This window comes from Leptonotus elevatus, chromosome 6 (genome assembly GCF_054856555.1).
Source record: "Leptonotus elevatus isolate MCC_2025b chromosome 6, RoL_Lele_1.0, whole genome shotgun sequence".
Lineage (NCBI taxonomy): Eukaryota > Metazoa > Chordata > Actinopteri > Syngnathiformes > Syngnathidae > Leptonotus > Leptonotus elevatus.
In genome coordinates, this window is record NC_141244.1 from 9,925,346 (window position 1) to 9,939,559 (window position 14,214).

The 14,214-nt window shown below is 38.9% G+C and overlaps 1 protein-coding gene across 3 annotated transcripts; it reads left to right on the forward strand.

Annotated features, from left to right (window-relative positions):
* The first annotated feature begins 24 nt into the window (after positions 1–24).
* kpna5 (karyopherin alpha 5 (importin alpha 6)) lies at positions 25–12,969 on the forward strand. Of its 3 annotated transcripts, none has more exons than XM_086079574.1 (14): positions 25–108; positions 1,075–1,206; positions 1,673–1,774; positions 1,928–2,027; positions 4,014–4,108; positions 4,293–4,424; positions 5,165–5,253; positions 5,344–5,443; positions 5,577–5,740; positions 7,980–8,058; positions 8,159–8,284; positions 8,367–8,494; positions 9,287–9,465; positions 11,091–12,969. In XM_086079574.1, exons 2-14 carry the CDS (start codon positions 1,078–1,080, stop codon positions 11,276–11,278), a joined length of 1,611 nt encoding a protein of 536 aa, XP_085935700.1. In that variant the 5' UTR covers positions 25–108; positions 1,075–1,077; the 3' UTR covers positions 11,279–12,969. The 3 variants fall into 3 exon arrangements, with proteins under 3 accessions (XP_085935700.1, XP_085935699.1, XP_085935701.1); XM_086079573.1 differs by having other exon boundaries at positions 37–167; XM_086079575.1 differs by having other exon boundaries at positions 66–183.
* The last annotated feature ends 1,245 nt before the right edge of the window (positions 12,970–14,214 follow it).

A 14,214-nucleotide genomic window follows, 5' to 3' on the forward strand; every position in this document is an offset into this window, starting at 1 on the left:
CTAATCGACAGCTGGCGGAAATGACGAACGTCTTGTTGACGCGAGGTGTTTTCTGGGAAACCTATCACTACGACGCCATTTTCCTCTACCGACAGGGGAGGGAGACCTGTAAGAATTGGAGTTTTTAAACACTCTGGACAATTTCAAGTCCGTCAATTTTTGTGTTGGTAAGAATCAACGCAGGTATTAGGTGTTGAATATTTTGCTATCGCTGTTGAATGTTAACACTCCAGCGGGTGAGAATAGCTGCATCAGTCAGGCGCTAGCCCCACTGCTAGATTAGGAACCGATTCCGAATAGCCTAATAAAAATATTAAATTGCAGCGTGTCCAGAAAAACAAGTAGAGGATTTGAGAAGCACGGCTAAAACCCTGTTCGTTCGGCATTTTAACGTGTGAAGTCATAGCTATGGAAGATGTGTGCGAGCAGTGCACCCTTAGCATTTGACAGTCCCGTTTCAAGGGGTAAACCCTGTTTAGCATAACGGTTGATAAACGTAAAAAATCCTTTGGAGTCTGGCAATGTAGTTTACCAAGCAAGTTATTTGTTAAGGATATCGGATATTTTATTATAGTCGTGGTAAAGCATATGTCTGTATCCACCTGATTGAAGGGATACTTGGATCCGAAGCCCTTGCACAATTATTCAGAAGTCTCCAAATCCTATTAACATTAGTCAAATCAAGAGTAGCAACAAGCTCACACAAGATTTGAAAAACTGGTGGCTATCAGTGCAAATCTAATGCTCTTTGAACCTGACGAGAGCCATCCTCTCAGGGCTGGGCAATGACACTGACAATTTGATGAAAGGTCAGATTTTAAGGAAGCAGACAGGGAGGATAAAGATGAAGCTCAGTAAGCAGCCATTTAGACTTGAAAGAATTAAGAGGCATGTCTCTTTTGAATGGGGTCAGTGGAAATCAAAACAAGTTAAATCTTAATGAAATAGCGGTTCTCTGGATAATTAAAATAATTTTAAATAGTAAAGCAGATCAAAATGTCAGAAATAAGTGAAGAAATGCTCTTTTTTTGTGCTTCGCTTAATTCTTGACTTTGTTGCGTCCTGACTTTTCAGACCATGGCGAGTCCGGGGAAAGATAGCTACAGGATGAAGAGCTACAAGAACAAAGCCCTGAATCCTCAAGAAATGCGTCGAAGGAGAGAGGAAGAAGGAATCCAACTGCGCAAACAGAAACGAGAGGAGCAGGTAAACACTTAAAATCCATGCGATTCATGGGATGGCACCACAGACGTCATGATCACAAACTTCTACTGTTGTCAGAATTGAGACACAGAACACTATATTGATGAAATTGTCTCCTAATGCACATTTAAATATCAGAATCACTCAGTACAATGGTATAAATTACACTCAGACTCGTTAAATTAAATGGTGTTAAAACCATTGTGATCTTGACTACATCTCATTTGACCTCATTTTGCCTACACTGTATGCAGACATGTCAAGTGTTGCGGTTTGGCTGTAGGTTGTTACAGGCCCTTGCCATGTGTTCTGCCGTTACAGGGAAGTCAAAAATGTTTGAATTGAACAGCTGCATTATCAAAAGAGGAAGGCTGTATATAATTAACGAGTGAAATTGAATTATAGTTGCAAAACATCAAATACTTGTCATGTAGATGGATAATTCCATGGCCCCTACTTTTCCCCACAGCTGTTTAAGAGGAGAAATGTGTGTACACCATCAGCTGATGAATCAATGTCAGAATGTCCAATCCAGGATCCAGACATTAGCTCAACAGTGCCTGTTGCCAGCGTAAGTCATGTTACATTCATCATGAAATCTTTGTTCAATTAATGTTTATTGTTGTTGGTGCTTTGTCTTAATTCTTGACCATGTTTTTTTTTCTTCGGTTGCAGTCTTTGCATAACATACATTCATATATTTTTATCTATCTGATGTCGACAGGATGGATTCATAACACCTGATATGATTCAGATGATGTTCTCTGAAGATCCAGACCATCAGCTGATTGCTACGCAAAAATTCAGAAAACTGCTGTCTAAAGGTTTGTGTTTCCTCCCTAGAATTTGTAGTGTTTATACTTGGGATCTTCGATACAACTCTTTTCAGACTGATACCAACACGAGTACTCAACTCTTGAGTAGTCACCGATACTTATGCCAAATACTCATACCACTAGTACCTTGGATATTTAAAATGTCCCCCCCCCAAAAAAAACAATGACAGATTATTTTCAGGCATGTGATTTTTCCGCAAATTCGCGGAATTCCGCTTTTTTTATCTCCCCCCCAAAAAAAAAATCCGATTTCGTCTCTCTACAGCATTCCGTTTTAGTGTTTCCGCAACTGAAATGAAACCGATCTTGCGATTGGCGGAAGTCTCCGTGTTGACCAATAAGAGCGCTTGTTATAAAGGCATAGGCGTATGCCATTGTTTGTTGACCAATAAACGCGCTTGTTATAAAGGCACAGGAGTATGCCATTGTTCATTTCTCAGACGTTTTTGCCGGGTGTTTAAAGAAATGTCCGTGATCGAACGCAAAGATGCTCCGCGAGTTAAGGAAATTGACAAGATCGTAAAAAACAAGTTTCGATGGGACTGGTTAGAGAAGGATATATCTACAAATGTTGGAAAGAAGACTGTGACGAATTTGTTCAGTGACTTTATTCGGAAGATCGATCGTGCCGGGAAAGCGCTTTGCATTTGGTGCCATGATACCATTGACTATGGTGGGAGAGGTTTCAAAGCTCTTGAAAGTCACGCAAAGAGCAAAAAACACGTGAAAGAACTCCAGTCAAGAACAACAAATTATTCCATCGCTGGAAGTTTCGGTGCCCAAACGAAAACTCCCAAAACTTTACGGCCTCCATCCCTTATTGACATCACAATCGGAAGCGGTAATAGAGAGACGTGATCCACCCCAACAACCTGTACCAGTTGCTGACAGAGTCGTGAATTTTGAGGTCGGTGGTAAACGTTTCAAATTAATCGAAATCAAATTTTCGAAAATATTATAACGTAATAAAAATGGTCATAAATATTTAACATGGTTAATCATTGACACAAACTCAAATGAATGCTGCATGTTTGCACTTTTCAGGTTTCAATATGTTGACTATCTTGATGTATGCAGTTACAGAGATGATCTTAGTCAATCCGAATGCATGATTGTGTTTTTACCAGAGCTTGCTGCATGAGGTATTTTATGTTTTTGTTATGCATTATGTATTAAATTAAGAATGATTGATTAAATGATTTATTGCATGGTAAATATATATGATGATATTCTCGGTGATAGTTTTTAAAAGCAAAGGCAGTCCAATGTTTTTGAATGTGACTGATTTTGAGTTGACTAAAACTGCAATTTTATATGGGATAGTTCAATATACATTGAAAATTTATGCTGTTGTTTTGTCTATTTCTTTGTCATCTGAGTGCATTGAAAGTACTCAAAAACACGGAAAACCCATGAGCTCTGGACCTAGCTGAGTGCCCGCGGCCCCCAGACCCCCGGCTAAATTTTCAGATAATTTCACTTTGGTCAAATCACATGCCTGTATTTTAAAGGTGCGTGCAGTTTCCAAACTGCTGACATTTAAATGTAGCCTCACTTCACTCCTCACTCACCTCCCTCGTGTCGCTGACCAAAGCCACGGCCTTAAGTAACGCGAATGTGTCATGCACGAGATGTGCATTGTATGAGCATGCATGACAAATAAGCCGATCTTAGTCACGTCTATTGCAGAACATTTCTAGCATGATTCATTCATGTTTAAGTGTTGCAAAACACCACCGCATAGGACACCACGTTCTTTATTTTCTTTTTTGTTTTCTTGTTTTATCTTAAGTGCTGTCCAATTCCTTCTTTAGTAATTTTTGCTAATTTAATGTAAATATGTTCGTTAAGAATATTTATTGAGATCTCTATTCCCCCCTCCGCCCCATTTTAAAAACGGTGTAGAACAGTTGTTGACTTTTTAGTCTCAACCACTTAAAAACCAGAGTTCAAAACTTTACTTTGCATTTTTAGAGCCCAACCCACCCATAGACGAGGTTATTGCCACCCCTGGGGTTGTGAATCAGTTTGTTGAGTTCTTGAAGAGGAGTGAAAACTGCACATTGCAGGTAAAGAGCTTTGCTCAGTCACACAATGCTAGACGTGTACTCAAATTGGCGCTTCATTATTTGAATAAATGTGCTTTTGACTTTCACAATTTTACTTAAGCTGAATGTTCTTACCGGGTAGACGAGATTTGCTGAATTGTCATTCAAGTGTTTATTGCGTCAATCTACGTGTGCTTGTTTTCAGTTTGAGGCAGCCTGGGCTTTAACCAATATTGCCTCAGGCACCTTCCAGCACACTAAGGTTGTGATTGAAACGGGAGCTGTGCCCATTTTCATCGAGCTACTGAATTCTGAGTACGAAGATGTACAGGAACAGGTGAGAACCTTTTGTGATCAAACGTAAACATGAGTGAACAATGCAGTATCAATAGAGGTCTTGATTAGTGAACAGTGGCTTGCGAAAGTATTTGAACCTTTTGACCTTTTGACAAATTTCAGGCTAAAGATATAAAATTAGATTATTATTTTTTTGCTGTGTGTGTGGAATCAACACCAAGTGGAACGAAATTCATACAATCGTTTTAACGTTTCAGAAAAAAAAACCGAAAAGTGGTGCGTGCAAAATTGTTCACCCCCTGAGTTAATACTTTATAGAACCACCTTTTTCTTTTGGGAAATGTCTGTATCGGTTTTGCACATCAAGAGACTGAAACTTTTGCCCATTGTTCCTTGCAAAACATCTTTAGCTAAGTAAGGTTAGATGGAGAGTGTGAACAATCTGGAAAGTATTTCAAGTATTTCCAAAGACATTCCAAGAGAATCAGCTAAAATGAGCTAATGAGGGTTTTAGATCAGGCAAGTGGACATGTTTCACATCTTTTTTCAAGGCTATCCCAGTAAAATGAAGCACAGCGCGAGAGGCTTTTTTTATTTTTATTTTTTAACTATACCGTCTTGAAACAGACACCATCACCACGATGAACTCCTTTCTCCTTCATGACCAACAATATAATCAACTTGGGTCTTCTTCCTTTTGGACAAGCAACCAGGAAATGTTGAGCACTATTTGTATTTGATTCACAAGCACAACAATAGGAGAAACTGTGCTGATTTCAGGCTGTGTGGGCGCTGGGCAACATCGCTGGAGATAATGCAGAGTGCAGGAACTACGTTCTCAACTGTGGCATCCTGCCTTCACTACAGGAGTAAGTTTTTCTTCCCCTGTCACTGTATTCTCTCATTGTGTTGTACATTATTTAGTCACTTCAAAATGATGGCGCTCTCTGTTTCTCCAGGCTGCTTGCAAAATCCAGCCGCCTCACAACAACTCGAAATGCAGTTTGGGCTCTGTCCAACTTGTGCCGCGGGAAAAACCCACCACCAGATTTCACCAAGGTCAGTTATCAAGACTTGATTGAGGAATACGTTAATTATGTTCCTTCTTTGTATGCAGTTTGTCTTTTTGAATTTGACTTCATCCCCGCAATGAAGCTCTTCCCATCTTTCTCGTAACCTTAATTGCTATCAGGTGTCGCCGTGCCTTAGTGTGCTGTCCAGGCTTCTTTTTAGCAGTGATCCAGATGTGCTCGCTGATGCTTGCTGGGCCTTGTCCTATTTGTCTGACGGACCCAATGAGAAGATCCAGACAGTCATCGACTCGGGAGTCTGCCGCAGGCTGGTGGAGCTGCTTATGTGAGAAGCTTTCAACTGTCACTCTAACCCTTTTAGAATAGATGGCGTTTTTTTATTCACAATATATTCCGTTTATTGTACTGTAAAAAGCAGGGTTGCCACCATTCATTCTTACAGTTTTTGCATTCTTATGAGATAAGCATGCCACGCCACACAGTCTGGATGTTCGCCTCGTACAACGGAATACTCATTGAATTTTGGGTCGGACAGAGAGAACATCAGGCTCTAATTGCAGCGTGCGTCCTCAGATTGTTGTCATAGCAACGATGAGCTGAAATGTTCCTTAGTGGTGTTTATGTTCAATAAATAGAAAAGCATGGTCATGTTCTTGGCTGATGAAAAGGGGCTGGAGTTGAGTCACATTACAAGTAAAAGCGTGCAGGTTAACATGACCACTTCCTATTGTTTGTCTCGCTGTCTGTCATCAAAGCGGCAGGGATGGTGGGATGATTTTTATGTTACTATCTGACAGTGCTTTGTTTCCGTTGCAGCCTTTTTTTTGGTCACACAATGGTGACATCATTATTTTTATCTGTGCCCCCTGTCACTCTGAGAAATAAGACCACTCTAATTTGAGCCAAATGTTCTCACAGTATGAAACACACTTTTTACTCTTTCAACCATTAGAATAATTTCAGGTTATTTTGGTATTGAATCATCTGTCATATGTGTGTGGACAAAATCTTTTTGTACCCCTTGGTTAAATGAAAAAAAATAAAAGGAAAAATAGCAAAATTTATGAACTAACGAATATCAGACATTGCTTTTGAATTGTGGTTCAACAGTATTATTTTTAAACCAAGATCTTGAAACAGGCCTTGACAAAAATGATGGTACTCTTAATATTTAGTTGCACAACCTTTTGAGGCAATTACTGCAATCAAACGATTTTTTTTCAATGAGACTTTTACACCTGTCAGCAGGTGTTTTAGCCCACTCTTCATGCATAAACTGCTCCAGTTGTCCCAGGTTTGAACGGTGCTTTCTCCAAACGGCTTGTTTCTGCTCCTCCCACATGTTTAATAGGTGTTAGATCAAATTAAGAAGGCCACTTCCGGTGTTTTTCGCTATGTTTGTTTGGGTCATACCTGTTGCAAGACTCGTGACCTGTGACAGAGACCACATTTTCTGACACTGGACAGGACATTTCTATTTTAGAATACCTACCATCCATGATAGACTTGAGATTTCCTTGTACCCTGCACAGATTCAAGACACCCTGCGCCATAATAAGCAAAGCAGCGTCCTCCATTCACAATAGGGACAGCGGTCTTTTCTTGGTATGCTTCAAGGTTGAGTTTTGTCTCGTCTGTCCATGTAACGGTCTCCCAGAAGCTTTGCATCTTGTAAATTCCAGTCTCATTTTTTTCATGATTTATTTTCAATAATGGTGTCCTCTTTGGTCGTTAATGAAGTTCACTTTGGCCCAAACAAGGATGGATGGTGTAATCCCGTCTATCCTAAATTTCTGAAAATATAACCAAAGGAACATCAAACTGCTTGGAAATTGTTTTAGCGTTTACTGCCGGTAATGTGCTTGTCTATAAAAAAAATGTTAAACTTTCCTTCACTTCATCTGGTCCACGTTTAGTGTGGTACCATGTCACCAAACAGCACTGACTACTTGTCTCCCTTTAAAAAGAATGATTCACTGATAACAGGCTTGACGTCACCGACGATGCTAGTTACATTAATTAAAACACCTTAGTTGACACTATGGTCAGATTATTTACTAGGGGTACCATCATTTTTGTCCAGGCCTGTTTCATGAGTCTTTTTCTTCGTTTTAATAATTCTATTAACCCAACAATTCAAAAGCAGTGTCTGATTTTCAATGGTTAATTTTCATAACGTTTTCATTTATTATTACTTTTGTCAGATTCAAGTTATCTGTTTGAGCGCTGTGACTTTTTTCTTTGATTAATATCAACAATTTTGCCTGTGTGTATTCTGGTATTATATGCATGAGACTTTAAAACTTATATAAATAATAACAAATATTTGGTCGCTACTTTGTGGAATTTGCGATAAATGAGGATTGCTATGTGTGTTTATCATTTTTAACAGCAGATTACCTAATGTGTCTTTAGTGTGTGATGTGCACATTGCTAATGGAACATATATATTGTAGTCATTGTGCTGTGTTGCGTATTTTCATCCATGTGTGCAGGACAGATAAAACAACTTGAAAATACAGACGATTATTTAATTGCTGCGTTTGTGTTTGTTCACTCACAAGGCACAGCGACTACAAGGTGGTTTCTCCTGCTTTACGGGCAGTGGGCAACATTGTTACTGGAGATGACATTCAGACACAGGTGGAGTCCAACGAATCACGTGGCTCACGCACACTTGACATATATCCTGCTTATATTCTTCTTCAACGCTGTTAATGTTCTCGTGTTTTTGTCATCACAGGTGATCTTAAACTGTGCAGCACTACCTTGTTTACTACACTTGCTAAGCAGTCCCAAGGAGTCTATCAAAAAGGAGGCATGCTGGACTGTGTCCAACATTACAGCTGGAAACAGAGCTCAGATTCAAGTAAATGCTCCTTAAAATGCATTCCATTATTCCTGTTTTAAGACAGGTGGATTTAATTTGTTGCTGATACTCCTCTTGCCAGAGTGTGATTGATGCCAACATCTTCCCAATACTGATTGAGATCCTTCAGAAGGCCGAGTTCCGCACAAGGAAAGAGGCAGCGTGGGCGATAACCAACGCCACCTCGGGCGGTACTCCTGCACAGATCAGGTACCAAATGTTTTACTGTTTCTCTGGGGGGGGGGGGAATCAGTCAGGTCAGGTATTTATTTGAACATTAATCGTCTGTGTGTGTGATAGATTTCAATACTTGTTAATCAAATGAGGATCCCCAGGCAATTTATTGAATTAATCTGTATAGGACCAATCGTCACACCAACCCCCCACACCTGTATCATAATGATTTTGCATCATCCCATCATGTGCAGCAAGGGATTTTTAGATACTGGATTGGCTATTACTAGGCATCTTTTGACATGCTTTAACGTTGTTGAATAAGAACTATGCTACCATATGCGTTTTATACTTTTGGCGCAAATCACCATCAGGTCATTTTAAAGAAGTGAGTTGAGTTTACTTTGAATAAATTTAAAACAAAATGTTCTGAAATGTGCGTTTGGTTGCTCCTTTCTCTGTCATGAAAGTAGTAGTTCCTAATTTTTAATGAATGAGCATTTGTGGGATTTTGTTGCTGTTCATCACAAAATGCATGTTTCCTCAAGGAGCATAATTTGGACCTTGATCAGATTTAACCTTCCTATTAGCGCAGCAAAAATAGTATGCCATGTTATATAAAGGTGGATGGGCGCGATATTTAATATATTTTTTTGAGAAGTAGCTACATATAGAACTTAGTTATGAATAATAATAATAATATTAGTGTACATGGCAATTTCTCTTTTGCCTTCAGAGAAACAGCATACATTATTATTGCACATAACCTTCAAAGTCATTAAATGAAACCGGCTTACTGGATGATGGTTTCCTGTTTTGTGTGACTAGGTACCTGGTTTCGCTGAGCACTATCAAGCCCATGTGTGACCTTCTCACCGTGATGGACTCTAAGATCGTGCAGGTCTCTCTGAATGGTCTGGAGAACATCCTCCGGCTGGGAGAACAGGAGGCCAAAAAGAATGGAACAGGAATCAATCCTTACTGTGCACTTATCGAGGAGGCTTATGGTACAGTTTTGCACACTGCTTGCAAAGTAGGACATGACCAATGTTACAAATAATCCGATATTCCCAATACATTCACTGCACACTTTATGAAGTTAGTTTAGGTTTAGCTTTAGTAAGAATTACATTTAACATTTTTGACTTTATAAACTTAATGCCCAGTTTTGATGGAACTTAATATGTTTTGATCAAACAAAACCACAAATCTGCATTTAGTGCTTGCAGCGCATCCTAATGAGATTGGTTTCTGGTCATTTATAATATAGATAGATCATTTTTATACACAAAAATCTGCATCTGGGAACGTGACAACTGGCTGCCATCTTTGTGGAATTTTCTAAAACTAAAAAAACAAACAAAATAACAACAACATGGAATTAGCACTTCAAATGCCTCTAGAATTGTCCCTACCCCCCCAAAAAAAAAGATTACGAAAGTACATGACCAATTCAAGTACCCACAATGCCCTTCTCACCAATAATGTTCCATTTGCGATATTTAATAAGCTTTTGGGCAAGGGACACTGTTTTAAACATCACTGTAAATTTGATGCACCAACTATTAGTGAAAGTTACAGGGGTATTGTTTCTAGTCATGTATTTACGACGGCGTATTAGGGCCACATAAATATATATATTTTTAGAGGGCGGGGGCAATATTCCAAGAAAAAAACTCACAAATTTCACTTTATAAAATCGCAAATTTGCAAGAAAAAACGTGTAAATTTGCCACTTCATAAAGTGGCAAATTTGTGACTTTATAAAGTGGCAAATCCACGACAAAAAAACTCAGAAATTTACGAGAAATACACGTAGCGTACTACTCAGATGTTTGTGCTAATACTTTTTGGTCGGGTTTTCAAATAAGGAGATAGTAATGGCTTTAACCATATCATGTTAAGCATTCGCTCTTTGCAACCTTGGGTACGGTCAGCGACAAAAAAGCCTCGCTTTGCGAAGGTCCACACCCTGAGGATCAAGCATTTAAGTAAATTTTTTTAAATGTATATATACTTATACATTTATGTTTCCAGAACTATTATTTACACATTCATACTTTTTTCTTTTTTTTTGTACAAGTAGCTAAGTTGATGTGTTGAATCTGCCGCTCCCCGTCATTCACTTGCATTTACCTAAAGTATGCTAGATTCTGATTGGTTAGTGCTAATCAGATGATAGGTGATCAGGAAGTGTTGTCGTTCTAGCTGCCGCATATGACGAGTAAAATTTAAATTAGGAATAAATCCGTCTCTCTATCGCCTTTTTTTTATTTCATAAACAGTGTCCCATTAACCACAAACGAATCCTCACATTAGACTATCTTAACGCTACATGTATTTCTCGCAAATCTGCCACTTTATAAAGTCGCAAATTTGCTACTTCATAAAGTCGCAATTTACAAGTTTTTTCTTGCAAATTTGCCACTTTATAAAGTGGCAAATTTCCGAGTTTTTTCTCTCGAAATATTGCCCTCACCCACAATTTTTATTTATTTATACGTGGCCCTAATACGCCGTCGTATATATTAAATTATTGCTGCTTTTGGTATAAAATGATAGTGACATCTGCTAACTATGGCCTGCTTAGATCACCTTTCATCCTTCCTCCTTGTGTGTATGTGCACATCAGGCTTGGACAAGATCGAATTCCTGCAGAGTCACGAGAACCAGGAGATCTACCAGAAAGCCTTTGACCTGATCGAGCACTACTTCGGTGTGGATGAGGAAGATGCCAGCCTGGCGCCGCAGGTGGACCAGGGTCAGGGCCAGTTCATCTTTCAACAGCAGGAAGGACCTATGGAGGGATTCCAGCTCTAACATCGCCTCACTTTGACCGCTTCATCATTTTCTTGATGTCATGGATCTCGCTATCTGATAAACCGAGTCCTGACCTAATCTCTCCTGGGCCGGCTCCCCCAAGACCATCCACGTCCTTAAAAAAAAAAAAACATCTCTGAAATGGCGTCAAGATGTGTGAATACTGAGGTAAATGTGAGAACATTAGGCCCATTGATGCTTCCCCGACACGAGCGAGCCTGTAAGGGGTAATCGTACCTGCACTAAGGAATAAAAGAATCCTGTTTTGATATAGTATATCTTTGGGGTCCTTTGATATGTTTTATTATGAAACCTGTCAATGCATCAGTACTTATGTCACAATTGATAACCCGTCTCATAATTCACATTTGTATCCCTATTGAAATGTGAATTGACCCCTTTAGTCCTCAGATGGGGAGGGAGGTACAATCCCTCAATAATCTGGGAGGATATTCTAATATGTTCAAAGTCTACAAGGGGTTCCTGTCAGAAGTCTTAACAGGTGCTGGATGTAAATACAGTGCAACTGTAAGTCCTCAGATCCCCCCCTTCGTCTTGATGAACAACTGGGTGGGTTCTTATTTATTTGTCTTGAGTGAGAGCTGAGTAGCTCCTGTTATTCCAGCTATCTGTTCAGGCTGGTATTTCCTCTCTCGATAGTTTCCCCCTCCCGTAGTAGGGCAAGATTGCTGCCTGTGACATGATGCATCATGAGCAAAGATCTCATTTAAGGATTGTAGCCTAAACTAGCAACATAATTGATGTGAAGTGATTAAGCAGGATCGATTTGGAGGGTATATCATACATATGTGCAAGAGTGTAAATCAACTATTTAAATGCCAGTGGGATGTTCATGTGTAGTGTTTACAGTCATGACTGCTTCTCTTGATACCTCAATAATTAGGATGAGGTTCACCTACTCCAGGGATAAGGGACCCCTGGTCCTCGGGAGCCACTGTCCTGCCTGTTTTCCATGTCTCACTCCTCAAACACCGCTGACTCAACTGATCATCTAATCAGCAAGCCTGATAACGATCTTGTTCATCAATCAGGTGTCTTGATGGAGGGAGACATGGAAAACAGGCAGGACATCGGCTCTCGAGGACCAGGGCTCCCTACCCCTGACCTACTCTGAACTCTTATGCTTTTTTTTTTTTGTGCTTCATATTGGGACTTAGTGGTTGAAGTTGCGTAACAAGCACAGTGTTATTTTTTTCTACTTGATGCTTTTCCCCTCAACCACACATTAACCATATTTTCTTGCACATAAATGCACAATTGATTACCGCAATGTTAATTGGTGGACAACAAGAAATGATCTATATTTACATGGAAATATTTGTAATGCAGAAGTTATTTCATCTAGCACATTCAACAGTGTATAGTTTTCTAATATTTCTGGTTTGTACAATCGTATCATTTTTTTTATTTTTTATTTTAGGTTTTGTTAGTAGATTTCTTGTTTGAGAATTTATTTGCTGTGTTGTGGCTCTAAGTAGAAATCCTGATAGACCTCCAATAGTCTGTGTACAGGTGCGACATATCATGCAGTCGGACTTTGAGACTTTGATTTTGGACAATTGAATCACTCGACGCCTGGAAGTGAAGCTGTGTTATGTTGCTGGCAATGCCTGTCTGGAAATACACCCTGTTATTGTCTGGAACTAATAAATTGGCCCGTTGGAAACAAACGTCATGCACATTCCTTGTTTGCATTATGAGGTAAAATGATACAGTAAATACACATTACAAATAGTTATTGACACTTTTGCTAACTAAACCATTTCAGTGATCCTGTAATACATCAATGCTCAACTGCCGGGCAGTGGACTATGGAACATTTGGAATTGGGCCGCACAGAAATTGAGCACAAAAAAAAGTTGTATTGATTATCACTGTCTGAAAGATTAAGACAGAAGACTGACTGTTTTATCAATATCTCTATATATGTTCTGTCTGTCGGTCTCAGCACATTTGTAATTGGATTAATCCAAAAGTAAAAAAAAATAATTGTTGACTTAACTCAAACATACTCAGAATCCTACCATAGTAAAAAAAATTGTCAGGTAACTAGAAACTATTAGAATACATTTTAAAAGTACGTTGATACTGTCTTTTAATTGTATTTTTTTCAAAATGCATCAAATTGATGCGTTTAAATATAAAGACTTTTTCCCCAAAGGGTGCAGACCCCCCAATATTACACACACAGTTCACTTTAATGCATTCATTACACTGTTTTCTGCTTTCATATATATTTTTTTTTAATAAATCCCCATTTGCACCAGATACTTGTCAAGTACAATATTATTTTAAAAGAATCTGTGCACCCCCCCCCCCCCCCCCCACACACACACTGCAAGTCATTTTAAGCATAACGTTTTCAGTCAAATTGTTTGCTTTAATAACTAGTATATCCTTTTGTGCCTCTGTACATGTGAAACTGCTCTTTTCACACCATGCCTTAAAAAAGTAATACCACAAATTAGCCAAAATGTATTTATTTTTTTTAAAGAAAAAAAAAGCCAAATAATGAGCATACAACTTAAAAGAAAATGGAATGACGTCAACCAAAAAAAAATTATGGCGCATTGTACACTGGACATAAAAAGCAGAATTTGAGTCCATCCACATACAGTGCATACATACAGGTCGACACAATGTTTTACTGCCAGTCTTGAACCATGGAGAGAAAACAGAAAATTTGCCAGGAAGACAGCTGAGCTGATCCCACTGCGGCCAGATAGACTACCCATTCAACCAAGTTTGTTCTGAAGGCTTTATTGAAGGTAAGATTTAACACGTAGCCATTACAAAATACGTACTGTAGCATGCACGCTATATATCGGTTTTAAATTTTTACTGTTCAGTACTCTTTAGTAATAACTTTATAAATATATATCTGGCATTGTATATTGGTTCATTTTTGCGATAGT

What these genes read in the sequence shown, in the direction of transcription:
- kpna5 (XM_086079574.1), top strand. Translation starts at nt 1,078, where the DNA reads ATGGCGAGTCCGGGGAAAGATAGCTACAGGATGAAGAGCTACAAGAAC. An exon ending in ATCCTGCCTTCACTACAGGA is followed by an intron (nt 5,254 to 5,343) that starts GTAAGTTTTTCT and finishes CTGTTTCTCCAG; the next exon opens with GCTGCTTGCAAAATCCAGCC. An exon ending in ACTTATCGAGGAGGCTTATG is followed by an intron (nt 9,466 to 11,090) that starts GTACAGTTTTGC and finishes TGTGCACATCAG; the next exon opens with GCTTGGACAAGATCGAATTC.